The sequence below is a fragment of the Fukomys damarensis genome, unplaced genomic scaffold (genome assembly GCF_012274545.1).
Source record: "Fukomys damarensis isolate Sample0158 unplaced genomic scaffold, DMR_v1.0_HiC HiC_scaffold_24, whole genome shotgun sequence".
In the NCBI taxonomy this organism is placed as follows: Eukaryota; Metazoa; Chordata; class Mammalia; order Rodentia; family Bathyergidae; genus Fukomys; species Fukomys damarensis.
The window spans coordinates 71,123,864-71,148,904 of NW_022900936.1; the positions used below are offsets into that span (position 1 = coordinate 71,123,864).

At 40.8% G+C, this 25,041-nt stretch overlaps 1 protein-coding gene across 12 annotated transcripts in view; it reads left to right on the forward strand.

Annotated features, from left to right (window-relative positions):
• Setd5 (SET domain containing 5) overlaps window positions 1-19,699 on the forward strand; it is a 48,519-nt gene extending 28,820 nt beyond the window's left edge. For 5 of the 12 annotated variants that reach the window (XM_010618815.3, XM_010618867.3, XM_010618830.3 and 2 more), the window contains 7 exons: window positions 6,946-7,190; window positions 10,136-10,192; window positions 11,969-12,439; window positions 13,367-13,665; window positions 14,523-14,656; window positions 15,128-15,216; window positions 15,546-19,697. In XM_010618815.3, the coding sequence (XP_010617117.1) occupies window positions 6,946-7,190; window positions 10,136-10,192; window positions 11,969-12,439; window positions 13,367-13,665; window positions 14,523-14,656; window positions 15,128-15,216; window positions 15,546-16,154 (1,904 nt within the window). In that variant the 3' untranslated portion in view covers window positions 16,155-19,697. Of the gene's footprint in view, window positions 1-6,945; window positions 7,191-10,135; window positions 10,193-11,968; window positions 12,440-13,366; window positions 13,666-14,522; window positions 14,657-15,127; window positions 15,217-15,545 lie in introns of all 12 variants that reach the window. The other 7 variants (XM_010618838.3, XM_010618845.3, XM_010618884.3 and 4 more) reach the window with 5 other exon arrangements.
• Window positions 19,700-25,041: the final 5,342 nt, after the last annotated feature.

The window sequence follows — 25,041 nt, forward strand, 5'->3', positions numbered from 1 at the left end:
ACAGAGAAAACTGCCTTGTTAGTCACCAGCCTTTATCGGGCTTCTGCTCTTGTTTCTAGCAGCAATGAAAAAGACTCACAGGACACACCTTGCCCTGAAGTATCCGCACAAATAAAAGAAAATATTTAGTAAACAAATCAAGGAGTAGTCAGAAGAATGGCTAATTTCCTAGAAATTAGTGTAAATCCTGAGGAATTATTTTTGTTCATTAGTTCGCTTACAATACCAATAATTGAAAACAGGAGACATATTGTCATAGTAAAAAAAAAAAAATCAGACCTGTATTTGAGGATCAACTATAGCCGTTACTAGCTAAAGTGTTACTTTAGGTCTCAAAGCTTCTCCTTTAAAAAGACAGTGCAGTAGTAATATTTGCTTTATGGGGCTGAAATTGAATAAGGCATGAAAAGTGCTCAATACAGTGTCTGGGCCATAACTCATGAATTATCACAGTCATTCTACACAGAGTACTCTTTCTTGTGAAGTATGACTACTAGCTACATTAAAAATTCTAAATCCTAAAGGCTAAAGTTGTATAGAAATAAAAAGTATTACTGTAAAAGTAGGGAAGAGGCATTAATGTTCATTATTTGTAAGTGAGATGGACAGATCCTTAGGAGCACTTAAATAGTCACTTGAGAAACTTAGAATTAATAAAGGTTAAACAAAAATGCTGGATAGGAATAAAAACACAAAAGCATGTAATATCTTTTAAGATACTAAGAAAATAAGTGAAGAAAATTTAAAATTTTTCATTTCTAAACCTAACAAAACTAAGAAACTGCTTAGGTATTCCTTAGGTTATATGGAGCAAATCACTGTTGAGAAATATGTTTAAAATTTAAGGGAAAAGACAGGAATTCTGTACTCAAAATGAAAAGAATAATTACATGTATTTGTCTTCTGCCTTGGATCTCTCATATAGTTTCCATAATAGTTTCTTGATTAAATTATTATGAAGATTATACAAAGTTAAGGAAAAAAAATTTTAAGTAACAATGAAGCATTTTACATGGAAATATGAACCCTGTCTTCTAATATGAAACTAATAATTAAATTGTTATCGTACTTTCACAAGAATAAATGTATATTTTGAACAGAATAGCCAGAAACAGGCCTTAAATGATAAAGATTTGGCAAATTGTTCTAGAGAAAAGAATTATGTTCTTAGCCAGAGCAAATCTAGGCCGTTTGAATTTTTGTTTGCTTAAGTCAAAACAGTTTTAAGCATATTTCCGTGTCTAGATCTTCTTGGAGTTAATATATTGGGGAGGGGATTTGCACTGAAAATGACAGGAGAATTATATTCCTGTACCCATACTTTGAAGTGGGATATCTATTACAGAGGGATGTTTCAAGCAAAACTTTATGTTCAAAGATATAACTCATAATTACTAATAATTACAAAAATTTATGTACATGAAAAAAAGAACCTGAATTCCAACTAACAGTGGTATAGTAGAATTTGAAATTTTATTGCTTTGTGCAGGTGATTTTGATGGAGTAGCATGTACTATTCACTGAAGTTTTTCTTCTGTGATAAAGGGAGTAGCTCAGTGGAAGATTGCTTGTCTAGCATGCATGCAGCCCTGGGTTCAGTCTTCACAGCAGCAACAAAAAATTATTCTTGATTGATTTTATCAAACTGACTTAAATGCCCCCTAAAGCAGCATAGTGCAACCTATGAAGTAGATTTGTGATCTTAATTCACACTTTGAATCTGTAAGATATTAAATGTGTCATCAGTTTTCCTAGGAATAAAGGGATTTTTAATTTTAAATTTACTAATACAATTCAGTTGTTAGTAGGTCATAAAGAGGTAGAAAAGTAAGAGCGAACAGAATAATTGTTACAAATTTAATAATTTAACCTGGGACTGGTAGCATAGTGAGTTCAAGGCCAGCCTAAACTACATACATAGCAACCATTATTTATCATATTATAAAATTTTTAGCCAAAGGAGATACATATATGTAAATGTAATGTGTGTGTGTGCATGATCATGTGCAATTGATAACAATCATCTACTTAGAAGAGCCAAGAGAGTTAACTGAAAAGCTAGTAGAGAGCATAGGATGACTGGAAACATTTTCTTAAGCTAGTAACATTGAGATATAATAAATGGGGAAATCTGTCCTATTTACAGTAGTAGCAAAAACTAGAGAAGACTGGAAAGTAACCCTAGTCAGAAATATGGTGAGTCTCAGTGAAGGAGGGTTATAATTCAGTGCTTGAATAATGGCAAAATCATGCCATTTCCTGAATGAAACTAGGCATAGTGCCACTGAGCTACATCCCTGGCCACAAATTCTTTTTCTTTTGGTGGTGGGGCATTGAGACGGGTTCTCACTTTATAGTTCAGGCTGGCCTCAAACTCGCAGCAATCCTACTGCCTCTGCCTCCCAGGTGCTGGGATTACAGGCATGAACCACCACGCCCGGCACAAATTCTTTTTCTTTATGGTTTGCATATGGTTGACTAATAATTACTACATGTCATTGACATGAAAAATGTATGCTAAAAGGGCTAAAGTATCTAGGAGAGGTGTAGAGTAGAATAACTAGAATAACCCTAACAATTTCACTAAAAAATTTGTCAAGCCAGCATTGGTGGTGCAGGCCTATAATTTGATCACTGAATAAGAAGCTGAGGCAAAAGGATGACAAGTATAGTGTTCCCCCAGAATATAGGGTGATACTGTTTCAGAATTTGTACGTACATGTGTATGCACATATATTTATAAGTAGAATGTCTGTTGATTTCATATTGTATGGTAAATGGACAGAATAACATTCAGAAATCCAGTACATTTAGGAATATAAAATAAATGTGATATTTTACATTAATGGGTTCAGAATTATAATTTCAAAAGATTTTAGAAGAATGAAGATGCTACCATAGCTGTTTGTCATGGGAAAAGGAAAGAATAATCAATACCTTATACTGAAGTATAATGCTTTAGTTTCATGAGCTTTTACAATAAAGATGATAATTAGCAACTGTTCAGATTTTTTTAAAAATATATTTGATTATACTCGTGTATTATATACATAATATAACACAGTATCTTCCCTCTCATCTCCCACCTTTTATTTATTTACTTTTGCTCCAGTACTAGGGATTGAACCCAGGGAGCCCTGACCTACATTTCCAGCCATTTTTTGAGACAAAGTCTTCTTAACTGCTTTTTACCCTCAAACTTGAGATCCTCCTGCCTTAACTTCCAGAGTAGCTAAGCTAGATTTACAAGTATGGCTGTGTTTTTTTATTAAAATGTAAACTAAGTCTGGCTGGTCGTATATATTATAGCTTAGTGGTAGAGTGCTTACCTAGCAGGTTATGAGGCCTTGAAATCGGTAAATTAATAAAAATGTGAACAGGAAATAAATAAAAGATAAGCTTCCTTGGCTTTTTCATTGTTGTTTAGGTCTTGGTTTGGTTTTGAGACACTATGTGGTTCAGGCTGGCCTTGAGCTCACTATATAGCCCAGGCTGGTCTCAAAATCACAGTAACTCCCCTACCTCAACCTCCAAGTGTCAGGGTTACAGATGTGTACCACCACTCCAACTAAGCTAGCGTTTCTGTAGTGTTGCCAAAGGTATTCATTATAAAGGTAGAAAATAATCAATTGATACATTTGACTTAATAAAACAAAATATTGCATAATAATGACATTTGAGAGGCAGGCTAAAGGAGAGGAGAAGGTGAGGAAAAATGGAAAGAAAACAAATAGAAAAAAATGGAAACAAAGCTTTCGTAAATAATAAAGGTTGAAGGGAGAGGAGGGGAATGGGGAAAGAAAGAAGAATCAATATTTATATTATGTACAGATGCAAATTCCCTACAGTGATCATTATATCAAAAGTGTACCATTGAAAATTTTTTTAAATGCAAAAGATACATCAGTAACATTTTAAATAAAGCGTTAACCTCCCTATTTTTAGAGAGCCCTAATAAATCAAGAAAAGATGAATATTTAGTAGAAGTCAGTCTAAAGGACATGAGCAGCCAGTTCAAGAATAAAGTTAGAACCAGGCATGGTGGCACACACCTGTAATCCCAGCACTTGGGAGGCTGAGGCAGGAGGATCACTGTGACTTCGAGACCAGCCTGGGCTACATAGTGAGTTCCAGGTCAGTCTCAACTACATAGTGAGACCCTGTCTCAAAAAACCAAAAAAAAAAAGAATAAAGTTAGAGAACATATGAAAATATAATTTTGGACTAAAAATCCTACATGCAACCATTTGTCCTAATAAGTAGTAAGCAAAACAGGTACAGGAATGTGGAAGAGCAAATTTTTTTGATCATTGACATGTATTTATAACTGGGAAAAAATACTTAAATTGGTTAAATTTGGGTAATTTTTTGGTACTGGGGATCAAACTATAGGGACCTTGCACTTGAGAGTCAGGTGGTAGAACAACTGAGCTAAATCCCTGGCCCAAATTTGGGTAATATTGCCATGTAACCATTTGAAACAGAATTACAGGTTTTTATTTATTGTCCTTAACATGTAATTTCACCATGTATATCTGAGTGAACATAATTATTGTGCAGTGTAGGTAAGACGAAGTCTGTGAAGCCATGTCAGAAAAGGAGTATAGATAAAAATAGGCCAGGACTGGGGATTTAGCTCAGTGGTCCCACTACACACTTCCCGAGTTCCATCCCCAGTACTATATATATATGCATGCCAGCGCTGCAATTAATTACAGGTATGATTTTAAATTATGTTTGTATGATTAAATATGTGAATGTTTATCTTAGGAAATACTTCATTAAAGGTTAAAAATACCATACAGGTAGATTTTAACTACATAAAGTTTGACAGCTGTGTCTACAAAAAAAAAATAGGGAGAAAAGGTAGGAAAAAACTGCTTGATGGCTCATAAACCTCATAAGGGCATATGTCAGGTCTGTTTGTTGAGTAGAATTTCATAAGTTCCTACTAAACACATGTTAAGTGGATGCCATGTGCATTGATTTGTGGGTGGCAGTTTTCACCCACAGTTTCTACAATACACATTACTTATTTTTTAGTAATTATAGTGTTGGAGCTAGCTGTACAGAGGTCTTTTAAAAGGTTTAAGTCTCCTGAAAAACTTAAAAGTTATTCTAAATATAAGCGTTGAGTTATCTTTCTTTGTTTTTTATACCTAGGCACTTTTAAAAAGGATGAAAGGAAACTTAGTATCTGGAACAAAAGGACAATATGACTATACTTTCAAAATAGGAAATAAACTGAGTTCTCAGAAAGGAAAATTTAAGCATCTCCAGTACTTTTGCATGCATTCCTACATCTCCTACAGATTTAGTACTCTAATCGGTGTCTCATACCTCTTTCTGTTAACTAGTCCCTTCACTCCAAAGACTTTCCCAGTTACCAGTTTCATCTTAACTATTTCTGCCACGTTAATCTTTCTAAAGCATTGCTCTGATCAGGACCTACTAACTAGAACTTCTTGAAGGCCTGGGATAAATGTCACCCCTTGTAAGAGCCTTGGGGGTATAATTCAGGCACAGGCTTGACGGCCTAGGTTTTTTTCTCCCTGTACATCAGAGTCCCCTTCTTTAACATGAGGGTGGTAATAATGCTGGATTATAGACTTATTAAAAATCAAATCATATATTCTACCTAACACACATAAAATACTGCGTGGTATGTAATAATCACTTGAAAACATAGCTGGTTTTTGGTCTCTTGTTGTTCTGAGGGGTTTTGTTTATTTGGAATTTTTGGGGTTTTGTTTGGTTATTTGGGAAGGGTTTGGCTTTGATTCAGGGTCTCACTGTTTTTCCTAGGCTAGCTTTGAACTCCTGGTCTCATCTGATCCTGCTTCAGCCTCCTGGGTAGTTGGTACTACAGGCACACATCATTAAACCTGGCTTTAACTGTTTTTTTGTTTGTTTTTTTGTTTTTGTTTTTGTTTTTGTTTTTGGTACCGGGGATCAAATTTAGGTCCTTGCGCTTGCGAGGCAGTCACCAGAACCACTGAGCTAAATCCCTGGCCCTGTTATTTTTTATTAGTATTAACATGTGGCAATATGATCGCCTCTTCTGATCATACTAATATTAAACGTTTTAAATATGTTTTCTTTTACAGACATATAAGCTCCTTAAAAATAGAACATAAAATGACCATTTCCCCTTACCTAGTTTAGTGACGTCCAAATAGTGGCTATTAAATAAATGTTCATTCAACTGTAAAAAGAAAGTTGATTTTTCTTCTGAGAATCAAGTGAGATTGGCACTTTGTCCTTGAGTTGTCACTAAGATAGATACAGTTAATAGATATATTACTACAGGGTTAATCAACCTAGTTTTTGTTTTTAATGTTTGGGAGTTTTCATAGAAATCATAGGCCAGGGATGTAGCTCAGTGGCACTGCAAGTATAAGGTTCTGAGTTCAATTCCCAGTAATGAGGAAAATTAAGAACTTTCAGAAATCATTTCACATAGTAATCCTCTGATACTAGGGGCTAGATATGAATCAGGAATCGTGTTTGAATCTACAAATATTATAGAAAGAGCTCCTGAAAAGGGGCGTGTGTGTGTGTGTGTGTGTGTGTGTATGACAAGATGATAGGAATATTGGTCATCCCAATAGTTTTAGTTGGTGATACGTCAGATTTAAGATTTTTGGAAACTTAGTGTGATGGAAAGAAATTTATATTTTGGTCTGGAAGAGGATAAGTTAGCTCCCAGGATGGGACTTATCATTAGAATTATATTCACTTGGAGTTTCTCTGGGAGATAGAGTGATTTGCAAACTACTGCAGTGTAGTAATTAAAGAGCTTCTTTGGGCTTGATTAGAGGAGATGATTTAATGAGGTGAGGTAAAGAGGAGTTAGGAGCCAGTGTAGGTTAAAGATTAATGGCCTACTGCAGAGTTTCCCATTAAGCTGTGGTTCAGTTCTCACCCTCGTTTTGTATTTAACAGATTTGTTGAGCCCATTAAAGAAATGGAAGTCTCGGTATCTGATGGAGCAGAATGTCACCAAGTTACTTCGGCCTCTGTCTCCAGTTACACCACCCCCTCCTGGTTCAGGCTCAAAAAGCCCCCAGCTGATCACACCTGGCCAGACCCACCCAGAAGACGAGTGTCGAAATGGATACAGCCTCGTGTTCTCACCAATCACGTCTCTTACTACTGTTAGTCGCTGCAACACTCCTCTGCAGTTCGAGGTGATTGGGGTTTGTTGGGAGTGCTAGATATGAAAATAATCATTTGTGAATTTTCATTTCAAGTATATTATCATTTCAGATATTTCTTTACTATCTTCCTTACCCATCTCACCAAGAGAATGGGGAACCTCAGGGTTGCTGTGGCTTGTTACCGGGTAGCCTCTCGTCTTGCCAGTCCCTGTATTTCTCAGAATAGGAGCAGTGCTACCAAGAGTTCCATTCATCTGTATTTAGCATGCAATCCCTCATTCTCCTTAACTTTTAAGTCGTAAGCATGCTGGATCTTCACCTTTATTGTATACCTTGGTCAAAAGACACTTTGAGTTGGCTGTTGAAGCCATTAGTAACACTAGCTTGAGAGATCAGATTAGACTGGTGGATTGTGTCTCTGTTTCTAGGCCTTTAAATGAGTGAATTGTCTTCTCCAGGTTGTTTGGTGTTTCCACTGTGGCCTCAGTGAACAGAGATTTAAAAAGCATTAGTGTATGGTTTATGGTGAATATGGATTTTTTTAAACACCAGATTTCTTTGTCCTTGTATAATTGTGAGAGATGAGAAGTAGACAGGAGATTAGTAATATAATTTTTTAAGAGGCAAACTTATTAATGCATTTTGTAGATAAGTTAGAAATGTGTGTACCTCAGCTGCTTCTAAACGTAATTTGAAACAGTTTAGTATTCAAGTTTGTGTTTGAATAGAATCCTCCATGTGTTTTTTAAAAACTCATCTATTAGTCAGGCATGGTGATGCATGCCTTTAATCCTGGAACTCTGGAAAGCTAAGGCAGGAAAACCACAGGTTCAAGCCTAGCCTATGTAACTTCGGGACTTAGTGAGACCTTGCCTCAAAATTTAAAAAAGGCCTGGAGATATAGCTCAGTATGAAGGCCCCGTGTTTAATCTCCAGTATCATCCCCCCAAAAAAGACTGAACTATTGCATGTTGCTCTGATGTGAAATTAAACTAAATGGATCCCATTTATTCCTTCTCAGAAAAATTTGTTCTGACCAATAAACACACTCAGCCTTCAGCTTTCACTTCCCTAGATGTGGCCTCAGCACAGTTGAATGTTCTAACCAATTCCACCTCCCTGTTCAGCCTTTATGAGAGTGTTAGAACTGAAAATACCTGGGCGCTTATATAAATAACTCAGAGCTAGCAACCTTGTAAGCAGAGTTATATGTTCTGTACAGTAACTTAACTGTAGGCAGCTGAAAGAAATGCCTCCAGTTATATTTGACTTTTTAGGGAAATTACTCCTTATCAAATTCCTTGGTATTCTTATTAGCCAAATACAAAAGCAGCTAAATGAGACCTTTCTCGTTTTACCACATGTGAAGTTGACTTTCACTTAGCAATTAAGTGTTTTAGAGGAAGATACCAAACATTTTGCTACCCTGACCCATTCTTGTCACCATCTAATGGCTACATTCTTTCCTATACTTTAGTACAGAGATGAATATCTTTTTTTTCCCATCAAAAACTATGGCCCAAGCCAGACATGATAGCACATACATGCCTGTAATCCCAGCAACTTCAGGGGCCAAGGCAAGAGGATCATGAGTTTGAGGCCAAATTAGTGAGCTTCAGCAATTTAGTGTCTCAAAATAAAAACAGTTAAAGGGGATTTGGTTTAGTGCTCCTTTGACTCAATTACCATTATTCTTCCACTTTCCAAAAAAACAGATAAGTGTCAGAAAGGTGTCACAAGTGAAAAACGGCTTAATTTGGGAGAAGTGTTTTTGTTTGTTCATTTTCATTTTTTGTCTTTTTTTTTTTTTTTTTTTTTTTTTTTTTTAAAACATTTAAGAGAAAGCTGAGAAATCCCCAGTGGAAGGTTAGGTATACAAAAGAGAACAAGATCTTCAGGAGGGGAAAGCATCTAGAGAGGGCAGCATTGGGAGGGCAAGCTTAATTAGCCTCTCCTTTCCCCCAAAATAGCCCCTCCCTACTCTTCCCAGTCTCAGATCCATTTCACTCTCCATCTCACAGACATGCAAGCATACATGTGTACACCTGCCACCCTCCACACTGAATAAAATTCACACAGAGGCTACAGCATAGCTCTGCCACCCAGCCCATAACTGTCCCAGAGCTCACAGCAGACTCAGCCTTCAACCTTTGGTCATGCCACCACTGTTGCCATCACTTTCTTAGTGCCATTCACAGCTACCTATCAAGAATGTACTGCTCGGTACCTGTTTGTTAGAGAGTGCTGCCTCAGGTTGAAGGGGATTCCAAGTGTACACACACATGCTTGCTTGATCACTTGCGCTCTCTCCTCTCTCCACCCTCTTCCCGCCTCGCTTGCTCACTCGCTCGCTGTCTTTTTCTTTTTGCTTTGTTCCCTAAAGTACAATGGATGTTAGCCAAGAAACCGTTGATAGAGGTGTTCAGGTCCCATTAAATTTTGTGGAGCTAGGAATTCCATCAGTCACAGTTCCTGTAACTGTCATTCAAAAGGAACTAGCCTAGTTCCTAGTTCCCATTCTTCTCAGGCTCCAGCTTGGATAGAAGCAGGCAAGAGAATGAAAAAATAACATCAGAAGGGTGTGGGTGAAGGAACAGCATTCCTCCAAGGAGGAGTAAGGGGTAGAATGCCCACCGATAGCAAATACCATAGGTCGCTAAACTTTCTTCTAAAATACAAAGAAACGTAACCCTAAAACCTCACCTCCTTTCCTGATATGTGCTTGAGATGTTTGCTTATAGCATGAACCATAACCAGTTTATCCTTAAATGCTTTCAAAGACATCAGAAAGCATTTCAGAATCATTTTTTCCATTGAGATGAGTTCTGCACTTAAACATTTCCCCTGTGCATTCTTGTCCAACCCTCAAAAAATAAATTGTGGCTAACATCTATGCTTGCTTTTATTTTTTGTTTGTTTTGTTTTGCTTCTTGACTTGGAGTAGATGAATAACAAGATGCTTTTCCCTCCTCTAGAACATATCCTCCCCTGAGAGTTCCCCTGCGCATAGGCCCGAGTCCCTGTCACCCGAGGTAGTTATCACACCATCTCAATCACACTTGGAGGCTGAGAGTGAGTGTGCATGAGTGTGTTCCTGAGTGTGTGGGGAGGGTCAGGGGTCTGAGTGAATGGGGTAATGGGCTGGAGGGCGGCCAACGAGTCACAGCAAGTTGAATGAATCTTCCTGTCCATCTAGATGGAGAGAAATGAAGTAGCTGTGTATGTGACGGGGATGGTTGTTGTTGGGCGGGGGGAGGGGTGGCTGATGTGTTCCTTTAAAGATAGAATCTATAAGTCAAGTTTAAAGGCTAGTGAATGTGTGATAGAAAAGCTAATAAATACAGTAATCAGTGAGTTGGTTTTTTTACAAAAAATGGAAGTTGAAAGTAAGAACTGTCTTTTAATGTTTATGAATGATCTTGGGCAGCTTACATTGGAAGAGTTGGACAGTCTGACAGTTCTGCTTAACCATTTGTTTTGGCCTTTGGTTGATAGATCGAGCAGCTTCTTTGGAAACGTTTTCTGCCTCACAGCTTTCCTGTGTTTTCTTTGTAGCTCTTTATGAATTCTACAGGAATCCAAGCATTCCGTGGCTTCTATGTCACAGGCCTCCCTCCATTCTGCAATAGTTCGAATAATTATTGTACAAGTGTTAGTTCTCAGAAACTGCTGTAACAGAGGTGCTAAATTCAGATTTTGGTGCTAGAGATTTTATTATAAGATTTGATCAAAGATAGTCATTACCTCTGAGTGTACATAAAACCATTTTTCTCTTTAAAAGTTGTAGTCTCTCATGACCTTTCAGAAATTAACTGAACTTTAACCTTCACTTCCAAAAAACATTAAGACTAAGTTCCATGAGAGTTAGTCAAATTCTGCATCCATAGGATTTGCAGATCATTATCATTCCCCAAGTGTATGAGAGACATTTTGGGGCATCTTGATGCTGTCTTGTTAGGAAAGTACAGCTCCCTCTTCTCCAGTAGTTGCAGAGTGTGAGATAGCACAATTTGGAGACTGGCATGACTGACGTGGCATTTGGGTTTCAGGTACCATCCCTTGTAGAGAGGTAAGCTGCAGGTGACCTAATGGTGGGAAGTCTTGGTGTTAAGAGCTGATGATAACCAAGAGGTGGAGTCTACGTTTGGTGTATTTCAGCATCGCTCATGCTCCGCAGTGATGGGCATCAGTGCTCTTGTGATATGTTGGCACATGTTAGAGGTTAAAGAAAGAATGAGTGGCTACAAAGTTGTGCAAGAAACACACTTACCTAGCAGTTAAAATGCATGAAGAACTGGTCAATAGATGTCTGTAATGCCATTCTCCTTACTGAACCAGCAGCTTAAACACATGCCTTTTCCTCTGCTTTCTACTTTTCTCCACCTTTTCCCCTTCCCCACCTTCCATCAATGTTAATTTAGCAATGAATAACACTAGAAGCTAACTGTCTTAAGATGTCTCTGTGGTGTGCACGGGGCTTGGGTAAATCCCTGATTTTACCAACAGTCCTTTAGTGTACATGATGACTCCGCAAACCTGATGAAAGGCTAAGCAGTCAAAATAGTCCCATTTGGCCAGTGACCTAATTCTAACTTTTCCAGTATTCTCATCTGAAAAGACAGCATTTTGGGGAAAGCTGTATAGAAACTGTTGCTTTGTGGGATTTTTATAGATCTTAATAGATTTCTCTCCTCTACTTCCATCCCTCTTATCTTTCCTATGCGCCCATGCCCACCTCACCTCCCTTTCTGCCCTTTGACTTTCCTTTCTCCCCTACCCCATGTCTCTGTTGGTTTTTATTCTTCCAGCTTTGTCACCGAAAAGACCTGGATTTGACGAAAGTAGGATACCTTGACTCCAACACTAACAGCTGTACTGACAGACCTTCCCTGCTCAACTCAGGTCCTTCTGACCTGGCTCCTCATCCCTCCATTGGGCCTGCCTCAGAGACTGGATTCCCAAACAGGAGTGGAGATGGACACCAGACCATCCTGAGAAACTCAGACCAGGCATTTCGGACAGAGTTCAACTTGATGTATGCCTACTCCCCTTTGAACGCAATGCCTCGTGCAGATGGATTATATAGAGGGTCTCCCCTAGTGGGGGATAGGAAACCTTTACATTTGGATGGAGGATATTGCTCCCCTGCTGAAGGTTTTCCCAGCAGATATGAACATGGCTTTATGAAAGACCTTGCTCGTGGATCCATGTCACCTGGTGGTGAAAGGGCCTGTGAAGGGGTCCCATCTGCCCCACAGAACCCACCACAGAGGAAAAAGGTAAATGTTTGGTGTTACATATACCCACTTGTTAAGAATGACCAAATCATTCAGTATTACCAAGTTTCACCTGTGTGCTTAGCACTACTCTTAGTTAAAAGCTTATCTCTGCCATGTCAAGATGGTGTTTTGATACAATTCGGTGAGTAATGTAAATACCCAACAAGGCTAAGGATGTGAATTAAAAGGAGAGCATCTGCTTACCTTAGGTGAGGGTCTGAGTTTGATCCCTAGCTCCACAAGACAAATCTGCAGCAAACTTAAATACCTACTAGGCAATCAGAAGGCTAGAGAAGTGAAAATAATAATTCCTTACATTATGTAGCATTTCCTAAGTTTTAGGCACTATTAGGTTCTTCGGATGAATTGTGTCCTTACCATAATCCTATGAGGTAATTTCTCATTTTGCAGATGAGGAAACAGACAAGCAGATATTTTCTATGTGAACTTTTTAAATTTTTGTTATATTTTACACTTGGTCAGAAAAGTAAGAGGCCTTAGTGAGTAGGAAAAAAGGAAACACAGGCAGATAATTTGAAATAAGATAGTGATGGGTTTCAAAGATTGTTGAATGAATAGCATTGACTGTCCAAAACAAGAATGAAAACAGTAACACCTTCTAAAAGTTATATGCACAGTGTGTTATAACATCAAAGCGGTGCACTGGGCAGGGCAGGGAATATTCTGTTGGGTTAGGAAAGAACAAGTAAGGATTAGGTGGACGGTAGAGAGGTTGGGAAAGTTTCTAGATGAGGATAGCTTTTCTGGAGCTAATTTGCTAAAGTATAAACTGTAAATAATTTCTTCTCCTGTAACACTGTGGCTTCACTGCTGGTTTACCAGAGTTCCAGCCTCTCCTCTTTCCCCATTGCTAGTGATCCACTAAAGATACCCAGCCAAAAGTACTGTTTGTTTTTTCCTCTCTAGGTGTCCCTGCTTGAGTACCGTAAACGGAAACAAGAAGCCAAGGAGAATTCTGCTGGTGGGGGAGGTGACTCTGCACAGAACAAAAGCAAGTCAGCAGGAGCTGGGCAAGGCAGCAGTAACTCTGCTTCTGACACTGGTGCCCATGGCTTGCAGGGATCCTCAGCCCGAACCCCATCATCCCCTCACAAAACATTCTCCCCATCTCATTCCTCTGTGTCCCACTTGGAGGCAGTAAGCCCATCAGACTCCAGGGGCACTTCTTCTCACTGCAGGCCTCAAGAGAACATCAGCAGCAGGTGGTGAGTTTATATTTGGTGTTTTATCATTAAATTCAGAAGGGAATCAAATACTAGTATCATCCCAATATTACCTCATGTAGAGGGACACTACCGAGCCATCCAGTTGTGCTCTCTGTCCTGTTTAGCAGATTAATCATATCAGCCACATCTTCCAGCCTTGCAGAAGCAAAGGGTTACTGTGGAGCAGCACTTTACAAGGCCTATATACTCATGGATGTCCATGAGCTGTTTTGCTTGGTGGGCACTTAACACTGCCTAGTGTATTTTCTCAGTTCATTTGAGAGGTAAGTCAGGAGTCCAGCTAAGTTCTATTTGAATTAACAACAGATGTCTCTATCCCTTGCAGCTAGCGTTTACATAACAGTAACATTCCAAAAGGACTCACATCATTTAGGGAAGACCAAAAATAAAATATTTGTGACAAATTCTTATTATCAGATGAGTGAAATACATAATCAGACGCATGAGTCAAAGGTCTTGTACTGAAGAAATAAGTCTAGGAAAGAAAAGACATGGCTCTAATGATTTTGTCATTAATCTGAGAAACCTTTATTAAACTACTTAAATGTCAGGCACATGATTTCAAAGAGGAAAATACAGCATTTTTAAATGGAAATTTTTTAAATTGACATTTTTTATACTTTTTCTTCGATTTCTTTATATTTAAAAGTATTTTTTATATGTGACATAGTTTGAAAAAAAGGAAATGGCTTATTTTAAATAAATCCTCCAAAAAAGAAAAGTTTGAGGGTGTTTTAAGATAATACTCTCTATTGTACAGCCTTTCTCAGGATTTATTTATTTCAGACTTTTCACTTGAGGCCCGTGGCTTAAAATTGTGCCCTGTTACTTTGCAGGATGGTTCCTACATCAGTAGAACGACTCCGAGAAGGAGGAAGCATTCCTAAAGTCCTCCGGAGCAGTGTGAGAGTCGCCCAAAAGGGGGAGCCATCTCCCACTTGGGAGAGTAACATCACAGAGAAAGACTCAGGTGAGCCCCTGGCTGTCTGCTATCAACCAGGTTCAGGGACTTGTGAGCCAAGTTCTACACAGCTCACACCAAAGGCTGGGATGAGGTGGCTCAGTTTCTGGCACACATGGGCCCTGCCACATGCTAGGTTCCAGCTCAGTCTTGCTCTTTTGGGCTAGTATTTATAATATCTAGCGTTGTTGCTCTCTTTATCTGCTCTTTTTTCCCAAGGAATATCTTTCTGTAACTCTCATCTCTCCAAAGTCCTGGATCTCCACTTGGATGAAGGATGAAGAAAACAAGAAAGGAATCAGATCAGGCATTTAAAACATAGCCCATAATGAAACCCTCCTTTGCCCTTCTGGCATGCTGTGCTCACTCAGTTTGTCACAAGGAGAGCAGCATGAGTTGGTGATGACTTTGGTGATTTGAATGAACAACAGCTATTTCTTATATTCCGAGAAGCCAGGTTGATTTTATGATACCTTCCAGATCCTGCAGATGGAGAAGGCCCAGACACACTGAGCTCAGCGCTCTCTAAAGGAGCATCTGTTTACAGCCCTTCCAGATACAGCTACCAGGTGAGTCAAGACATTGCTGATCTCTGGACATCAAAGTGTATTGTAAGGTACAGATATTTGTGATCCTGGTCATTCTGTGCAGTTGAGACACTGGCATTGCATATAATTTCACAGCCCTGGAAGTAAGTCACCATGTCCTCAACCTCAGGTATAAATCATGCTAAAAAAAGTAAGATGATCAGAGACAGCCTTCTTAATGCCTTTGGAATCCTCAAAAGAAAAGGAAAGGGGGGGGGATGTTAAACATGAAGGAAGAAAGTTGGATATTATGAATATTCTTGAGCCATTGAAGAGACTTATTTCCTTATGCTTTCCTCCCCACTGTGTAGCTCCTTCAGTGTGACAGTCCTCGGACAGAGTCACAAATCCTCCTTCAGCAGAGCTCCTCCCCCTTTAGAGGACATCCCACTCAGTCTCCGGGATATAATTATCGAACTACTGCACTGAGACCTGGAAACCCCCCCTCTCACAGTTCTTCAGAATCGTCCCTCTCTTCAGCGTCCTATCCCAGCCCCGCCCACCCTGCGTCCACAGACTCGTTGGCCCCATTTACGGGGACACCAGGGTATTATAGCAGCCAGCCACATTCTGGAAACAGCACTGGCAGCAGTCTTCCAAGGAAGAGCTGTCATTCGAGTGCTGCTAGCCCTACCCTGCAGGGCCCCTCAGACTCGCCAACCTCAGACTCAGTTTCTCAGTCCAGCACAGGAACTTTGAGTTCCACCTCCTTTCCTCAGAACTCTAGGTCATCGTTGCCATCAGACTTACGGACTATCAGTCTGCCCAGTGCTGGGCAGTCAGCTTCCTACCAGGCCTCCAGGGTATCTGCGGTTTCCAATTCACAGCACTACCCACACCGCGGGAGTGGGAGTGTGCATCAGTACCGACTCCAGCCCCTGCAAGGGTCGGGAGTCAAGACTCAGACAGGACTTTCCTAGGGCTTCTGGATATGGGCAAACTGAAGATTGAGCCCATAGCTGCTTTCTTCCAGCTGCCTCTGGAACCTCGGCCGAGCATATTGCTGGGGAAGGGGGATACAAGGCACCAGAGGATTGGGTCTGGTCAACAAGAAACAAGACTTGTGGTCGCGACTGGCCTCTGACCTTGGAGAAAGATGTAAATCTTGTCTGAAGCAAAGACTATAAAGAAGTTTCTCCCTGCTGTTAAGGGTACATTGTTGACAAGCAAATGGTGTTTCAGTTAGTAACGGTTCTAAGTGCAATGAGTTGTGTTGAAGCCTCTGTCTCCCATCCTTGCCTGTAGCCAGTAGTCACTTGTGCAGTGAGGACATCTTTTTAAATTTAAAAAAAGAAAAAAGTTTTTATTTCAAAAGTAAGAAGAGTCAATCTCAAAGCCCCAAGCCATCCAAGTAGTGTTAGGGTTTTATGCACTTGAGAAAAAAATGGTAGGTATGTAAATGTTCATCCTAAAAGAACCATTCCAAAAGCAGATGTCTGGCTAAGGTGTGTCCACCCAGAGTACTTCTTACCTTTGTCTTAAAATCACCAGGAATGGGCAGGGATAATAAAGCTTGGAGCTTGCTCTGACTGAGTGTTGCCTGGCTCTCTGAAAAAGAGCTTGTGGTCAGCTCTTGATTATTTGGGAGCAGATTATCTGAGGAGATATGAGCCCCAGATGGTACCATCCCACTTGTCTTCCCAAGCAGTTTCAGTTTTGAAACCCATGGAGTAAGTAGACAAAAGTGGAATGAGAAATGATTCCCAGTGAAATCAGTTGCACCTTTTGGCAATTCAATAAGCAAGGATCTCAAGTGGTCTGGGAATTGTGTGTGTTTTCTGTTCTACTCCCAATTAATCAGGAGTCGGGTCCCATGAGTAGCACCACCTCCGCGATTAGAGAGCATGTACTCGTGACTGCAGGGTAAGAGTGGGAAGACAGGTTTGTGGAGTGGCACCGACAAGACTGTGATTGTGTGTGGGCTTGCCCCACTTTTCTTTGGGGGCTGCCTATGTGAGAGTGGGCCGATGAGAGAGTTGGCAAGCCACCCACACCCCTGACGCTGTTCTGGATGAGAGACGGAGCAGACTGGCTTCTCCCCATCAGTGCATTGTGCCTGTTGTACACCCCTGGAGGTGCCCTGGAGACAGCCCAGGTGGGGTACACAATCTTTTTAAATTCCATACGGTTTCCAGCTTCTTTCCTTCACTTGTTTACTGTAATACCCGGCGTGTTTTTATTTATCTAATTTTGTATTCAGTTATAACCATGGTAGGGTAGTAAACATGGCAGGTGTGATCCCTGGTGCTGCAGTGGACCTTACTTCTTTTCTTTTGGACAAGAGAATACTGTGAGTCTCCCTTCTTCTCATTTCTTTTTCCTCAGCCTCTTGCATCCTTTTCTTTTCTACCCTGTCTTACAACTATCATATGCACAGTCTTCTCTCTTTGTGTGTGACTGTTACAAAATTTCACTTTTCAAAATTGAAAATCAGGTGTTCGCTCAAATGAGGGGAGATTTTTTTTTTTTTTTCCAATGCTGAGACCTCAGCAGAGTACTCTTCTTTTTGTTTCCCCCACAAACCCATCAGTCTGGGAGAGCATTGGGAGTGAAATCATGTTGCCTGGGATGCCGGTTTCTTTGTATATTATATAACACGTATGTAAATGTCTCTCCATTCGGGCTGGGGTTTGCATTCTCCCCTTGGCTGTTAACCAAGGGGCGAGGCCAGCGGGCAGGCAGCCCTCACCCTGCCTGGCACGTGCAGGGACCCCAGCCACTCTGTGTGGGCAGGGTGCTGTCAAGACCAGACCTCCTGGGGGGGATGGGGGGGACTCTTGGAAGGGAAGAAGTATCACTTCTTTCTCAAGTGGAGTGTTTACACCTTGCTGTAACATTTGAACTTTCACAAGAGATGTAATAATTTTGATAATAAAATTCTTAACCATAATAATGATAAAGTTGAAAAGTCTTTGTTCTATCCTATGACCTTATCCTTTGCCTAGTTGTGCTGCTGCTTTCCTTACCTGATGAAGGCAAGTTAAGAATATACTCTTTTTTTTAGTTGAAGCCTCTGTCTCCCATCCTTGCCTGTAGCCAGTAGTCACTTGTGTAGTGAGGACATCTCTTTTTTGAGGAGGCCTTGGCATGTGGTTCAGGCTGACCTCAAAGTCACTGCAGTCCTCCTGCCTCAGCCTCCTAAGTGTTGGGGTTACAGGCCACGCCCAGCCTCAGGAGCATGTGCCGTTGGTGGAATTGTTTTTCCTATCATTAGGTAGGAGGCCAGGAATGTTGAGATCTTCCTCAGACCTTCTACAGTTGATCAGGCTGTCATTGTGGCCAAGTCTGTATCAGTAGAACTGTGGATGGAACCTGACTTGAGCTAGAAAATATTCCTGGCCTTGGACTCTATTTATGCAACGGTTGCTAAATGACCTTTTTCTTTTCAAATCTAAAACAATTCTAGGCATTATTTGGGGGCTGTGATCCAACTGGACTGATAAAAATGGTGGTTGGTCTCCTCTATCCTGGAGGTTGTATTCTAATTGGGGAATGGCTAAATTAGTACCTCATTTCAGTATTCAGTATTGTTCACCAGTGTGTCCGTCATGAAGTAAAGAAGTAAGCTCTTACCCCTCTCAAAGGTGAAGACAGAGGCTTTAAACATCAAGAAGACAGTGCTGGAGGGCATGCACAGTCACAGAGGATATATGTGTCGCCTACCTTCCAGTCCCCCAGGACACTGGCTCCCCAGACAGCTGCAGTATACTGGGAAGAAGACTTCTGGAAGGTGCAAGCTTATCTGCAAGTTCCCCACTGAGCTCTCAGTAAGCCACAAATAAGAGAAGGCAACTACACATTTGTCAGAGGAGAAGATTGTACAGCTGGCTCCTGATTGTGATGCTTTCGATGTTAGAAACGAATTGGGATCATCTAAACTGAGTCCAACTTGCTAATTCTAAGTCGACATTTTCACCATTAAAAAAAAAAAAAAAAATCCATGGTGCAGTGCTTGCCCAGCACGTGCACAACCTTGAGTGTGATTCCCAGCACCACCACCCCTCATATGTTATTGTTGCACAGGGCTACTCTGGACTGGCTGGCTAGGGCTCGTTTCTGGAGAGGTCGCATTGAAGCTGAGACCTGAACCCGAAGAGTCCCGGGGTGATACAACTGAAGATCATTCCTGGACAGTGCAGTCAGGATGTCCAGAGACAGAGGTAGGAAAGACCTGATTGAGATGCACCAAGGAAGGGGATACAAGATCCTATAAGGAAGCAAGGGTTGGCAAACTCTGGAAGTGCCTGATAGAAAATATTTAGGCTTGGTGAGCCCTGTCTCTGTTCTAACTACTCAGCCCTTCCATCTCAGTATAAAAGAAGCTGTAGACAGTATGTGGCTGTGTTCCTGAAAAAATGTGTTTATATAAACAGGTGGCAGCCACTAGGCTATAGTGTCCTGGTCCTTAATGAAGAGCCTTGCAGATTTAAAGAATAAAGCCTTACAACTTCAAGCAGAAAGTGAATTCTCTGATTTATGGTTTGCAGGTGGGTTGGTGGTTTTTTTTTTTTTTTTAACACTACTGATCATTTTGATTCTTTGGGGGGAGATGAAGCTAGGAAATCAGTGTGGGGTAACAGTTATTCAGGCAGATGACAATACAGGGTGACTTCTACTAAGATGGGGACGATGGGGATGAGAAGTTGATTGTGCAGTTGCACAGCAGGGCTTGCCAACGGAATGAGTTGCAATACTTAACCTGTGATAGGTATTTACCTGTGATAGTGCCTATGATAGACTCTTGTGAGGTACACAAGGGATTTAAAACTGAGGATCTCCCAGCACTCGGGAGGCTGACACAGGAGGATCGCTGTGAGTTCGAGACCAGTCTGGGCTACATAGTGAGTTCCAGGTCAGTCTCAAATATACAGTGAGACCCTCTCTCAAAAATAAAATAAAAATGAGGATCATCTCCTAAGAATACCTATATAACCTACCAAGAGCTGCAGCCTAATTCTACCTGGGCTGGGAGGAAGCTTGGCATAGTCTTCTGAAAAAACAGCTTCATACTCAGTGTATTGATTTGTCTCAGTTCAGTGAAAAAATCAAATCCAGGGCATGAAGTTAAAGATGAGGACTGAGATTCAGTGTTAGGATCCTATGGGGATCCTAATGAGGAGTAGACATGTCTGCTTTCTGCCAGAGTTGCAAGGTCTTGGCTGGGTTTTCATAGTCATGATACAGAACACCTATACTGTGCTAGGCTACAGGGAAGGGCCCGGAAATACGAAGGTAGGAGGGACAACTGCTTGTTTGCTGCTTGTTTGCTGCTTGTTAGCAGTTAGGCTGTTTGCTACTGTTACCAAGTACCAGATGTGTTGCTGGACACCTTCCCTTTGATGTGGTATAAATCTAAGAAGTAGCAAAGTAATAAGGAAGTAAGCCAGTATAATGCTGGCCCCATATTCCTCTGACTGCCATAATTTATGTCATTAACACAGCAATATCTGAGTTATTACCACTTAGTAATTTTTTAAAGTTCAAGCGGGCCCAAACTGACAATTGTGGAAATTATACAATTTACCCAGAAAGCAATAACCACCCGATATGCTGTGAAACTGTTACTGAGAAGCACTTGCCAAGCTGAAAGTGTAGCTGATACTCTTTCCTAACTTAAAAAACACCACTCTGAGGAGATAGACATGGTGGTAGCATACCCATAGTTCCAGCACTCCGGAGACTGAAGCAGGAAGCAGGAGGATCACTGCAAATTAGAGGGCACCCTAGGCTAGGTAGCAAGTTCAGAGGTCATGCTGGTCTCCAAAAAAAGTCTTGGGAGTAGAATTTACTTAATGTGGTTAAGAATTTAAAATGTAATAACCCTAGAACCATCTTAACTTGTTTTGCTTTCTGCAAGTTTGTTACCCACAGTGAACTGTTCCAAAACTATTGTTAGTCTTGTCTTGACAAATTTGTGAGACCACATTCACATGTTTATTACACTTACTTGTTGTAGTTATTTTTGTTGATCCTACTATACCTAATATAGTAAATATCTCATTTTTTAACCACTGTACTGAACATGAAAAATAGAATCGTCATAACAGTCCATTTTTGCACCATCAAAGTCAAAAATCCAAAGTCCACCCATCCTAGTTCACAGGTCTTTAGTACGGGGCTTGGTACTGTCTGCATTTTCGGTCATTCACTGAGGGTTTTGAAACATCATGCATGGGTTTAAGGAGATGCTACCTAGCATTCATATTAGCACTTAAAAATGAAATACCTGAGTAGGGTGTCTTCTTCGGTTTGGTTTAGTTTTTTGGTGGCAGTAGTAGAAATTGAAAGTAGCACCTTGACACTGAGCTATATCTCCAGTCCTTTGTATTATTTATTTTGAGATGGTTCAGGGTCTTGCTAACTTTCCCAGGTGGGACTCAAACTTGAGTTGCTCTGCCTCAGAAACCCGAAGTCCTGGGATTGCGAGCATGTGCCACCATGCCCAGCTGAGGTGTAAATCTAACAAAAGCAAGATCTAGGTGAGGAAGGCTACAATACTGGCAGAAGATATCAAAGAACTAAATTGTTTGTTTTTTTGTTTTGTTTTGTTTTTTGGTGCCGGGGATTGAACTCGGGTCCTTGAGCTTACAAGGCAGGCCACCGAACTGCTGAGCTAAATCCCCGGCCCTAAATTGTTAATGTTTTGTATTTTTAAATTAAGACAACTTGGTATCATGAAGACATCCATTCTCATTTACTGCAGTTTCAGTTTAATCCCATCAGAAGCCCAGCAAGTTATCTGTAGACATCAAACTGATTCTAAATTTTTTAATGTTTCTACCTCATTTAACATAATCTGTAGTAATCGATACAGTGTGGTAATAGCAAAGCATTAAGTTGGTCACTGGAGCAGAAGGACCCAGAAATAGACCCACATATATGAGCATGTGATTTGAGGGGAGGGGCAAAGGAACAAAAACAAAAGTCTCTTCAGCAAATGCTAGAATTCCTGGGTATGTGTGTGCCACCATCACCGCCACCCAGAAAAGAACAGGCTGGGTTTTCACCTAGAGGTGGAGTATGTTCTTACTGTTGGACAAGGTCCTGGGATCAATCCCCAGCACCAAAAAAAAAAAGTCTAGACACAGGTTTAAATCCTTCACAAAAATGAACTTACATGATCCGTGCAAAGTAACTGGTAAACTGGACTTCATTAAAATTAAGACACTGTCCTCTGCAAAAGACAAGCCACAGGTTGGGAGAATGTATGAAGGGCTGTAACTCCGACACATACAAAGAACTCTTCAAACTCTGTAGTAAGAAAACAACTTGATTTTAAAATGGGCACGAGGCCATTTATGGCTACTTTCCCAGCTGCTTGGGGACGCTGAGGCCAACTCGGGATCACAAGTTTAAGACTAGCCCGGGCAACTTAGCAAGACTCTCCAGAGGGGCAAGGTATGTAGTCAGTGTGAGACCCTAGTATTTGCAAACCATATAGATCAGAGAAGAGATTACTGCCCAAATACGTAAAGAACTCCTCGCAATAGCAAAACATAACCTGATTTTAAAATAGGTGGATATTTTTCTGAAGAAGACCTGGTACTGAACATCGCTGATTATCAGGGAAATGCAAATGAAAACTACAATGACAGCAAGGGATTTAGCTCATTGGTGCCGCAGCCTGCCTCGCAAGTGCGAGGCCCTGAGTTCGATCCTAGGTACAAAAAAAAAATACTACAATGACAGACCACCTCATACCTGTTAGGAATGATAGTGACAAAAAGTCAAAAGACAGCAAGTAAACCTATATGTATGCTGGTGAGAATGTAAGTTGGTGTATCCTTTATGGAAAACAGTACGGGAGTTTGCCAAAGAATTAAACATGCAATACCATATGATCCAGCCTTTCCAGTGGCGGGTGCATATTCAAAGGAAACAAGATTATCAAAAAGACATTTGCACTCTCGTCACTGTAGTATTACAATAACCAATGTAGGGAAGCAACACGAATGTCCATCAGATGAACAAAATGTGTGTGTTTGAGAAATACTGTACCTCTCAGCCTTCCAGAGGGAACCCTGCAGTTGATGACAATGTGGGTGAGTCCAAAGTGAGATAAGCCAGATACAAATACCATACGCTCTCACTTGTGAATGCAAAAGACTCAAGTTGGCAGAAACAAATGAGAGTTCCCAGGGGTGTTAGGTGTGAGGGAAGTGAGGGGAAGGTTGGTCAGATGCTATGAGTTTGGTTGCGAGCAAATTTGCGAGATGTAATGTGCATTGTGGGGACTTATTATTAGTAAAATGTCATAGGCTTCAAATTTCCTGCAGACAGATTTTAAGTTTTGGCCATGAAGAAAGTAGCAATGGGAGGTGGTAGATTAACTTTCAAAGCGTCTAAATATATATAGTATTTCCACTTTTAATATTAGAGTTCCTTTGTCTTTTATACCTAAAAGTCAAGGGGGAAAAATAAATGGCCTGCCAAGCCGTGAAAGGTCATAGAAGAATTTTATATGTCCCTTACTACATGAAAATAGCCATCTAAAAAAACCATGTATCCTGTGATTCTAACTGTGACATCCTGGAAAAAGAAGTGCTATTCGGGCAGTAAAAGGTCGTTGGTTGCCAGGGGTTAGAGACAAGGGAGAGAAGCAAGATTTGTAGTACAGTAACACTTAAAATGGTGGGGATAGCTTACATTTGTCAAAAGATACATGGATGTATAACGCAACGAGTGACACTCCAGACGGTGGGTAACAGTATAAAATGATTTTGGATGACAAATACAGAAAACAGTTAAAGAAGACTCATTGTTTTATAATAGGAGTTTCTAAAGAAGAAAAAGCACTGAGCTTTGGACCACCTTCCTGTAATCCCGGCACTGGGGAGGCTGAGGCAGAGGGATCGCTGTAGGTTCAAGGCCAGCCTGGGCTACATAGCAAATTCAAGAGCAGCCTAAACTACATAGCTAGATCCTGTCTTGAAGGAGAGAGAAATAAAGGAGAAACACAAAGGAACAGAATACCAGTAGCTACACTGAGAAAACTTCAGGTGAGGAGAGACGCCCTGCCCACACTGCAGACACGGATACCAAGCATGCCCATGGGGCAGGGGACCAGCAGAAGCAACGACCAAGTGACTGACCTGATTGAAAATGCAACCAACACCCATGAGAAGTTTGCTCCAGTACTGAGGTATTACCCTCCTGAAGACACTGGATGAGAAAGTCTTGGGAGACGGGCTTGGAAAAGGTGAGAGTTAAACAGAGCTCAGGATCTGCTGGGAGGCTCAGTCCAGGAAGATCAATGGACCTGTATTCTGTGCGGGAGGCCAGGTTTGTTGGGAAAAATCTTCACAGCGGGCAGACCTGGAGAAGATGACATTTAGTTCAGGGATATGCTTGAGCTCTTGCCCGCTGCCTACATCTAGCAGAAGTTAGTGGTCTCCATTACTATCAGTCAGTGTCTGAGTGGCCTAAGTGTCCACTAAAATCACAGGCCTCTTTGTTCTGGTGAAGGGCCATTTGTGAATGTTCTTAGGTTTGTTAGTAGCCATTGTTGTTGCTAGCTTTACTACTGTGGCCAGTGTGGCGTAGTTATTGCTGTCAGTTGGTTTTCTCTGCCAGTGTCTGGATTGCCTCGTGGTCATAAACAACACTGCAGCAAACTCCTGAAGAACCAGGGACTGAATCAAAGAATCTGCAAACCTCAGAAGAAGGAGAAAATAATAATAAAAATAATAAAAAGACAAGGAGACACGAGCCAGGCGTTTAACTCAGGGGTTCTGCCACCTGCCTTGCAAGCACAAGGGCCTGAGTTCGATCCCCAGTACCAAAAAAAAGAAAGAAAGAAAATCAGGA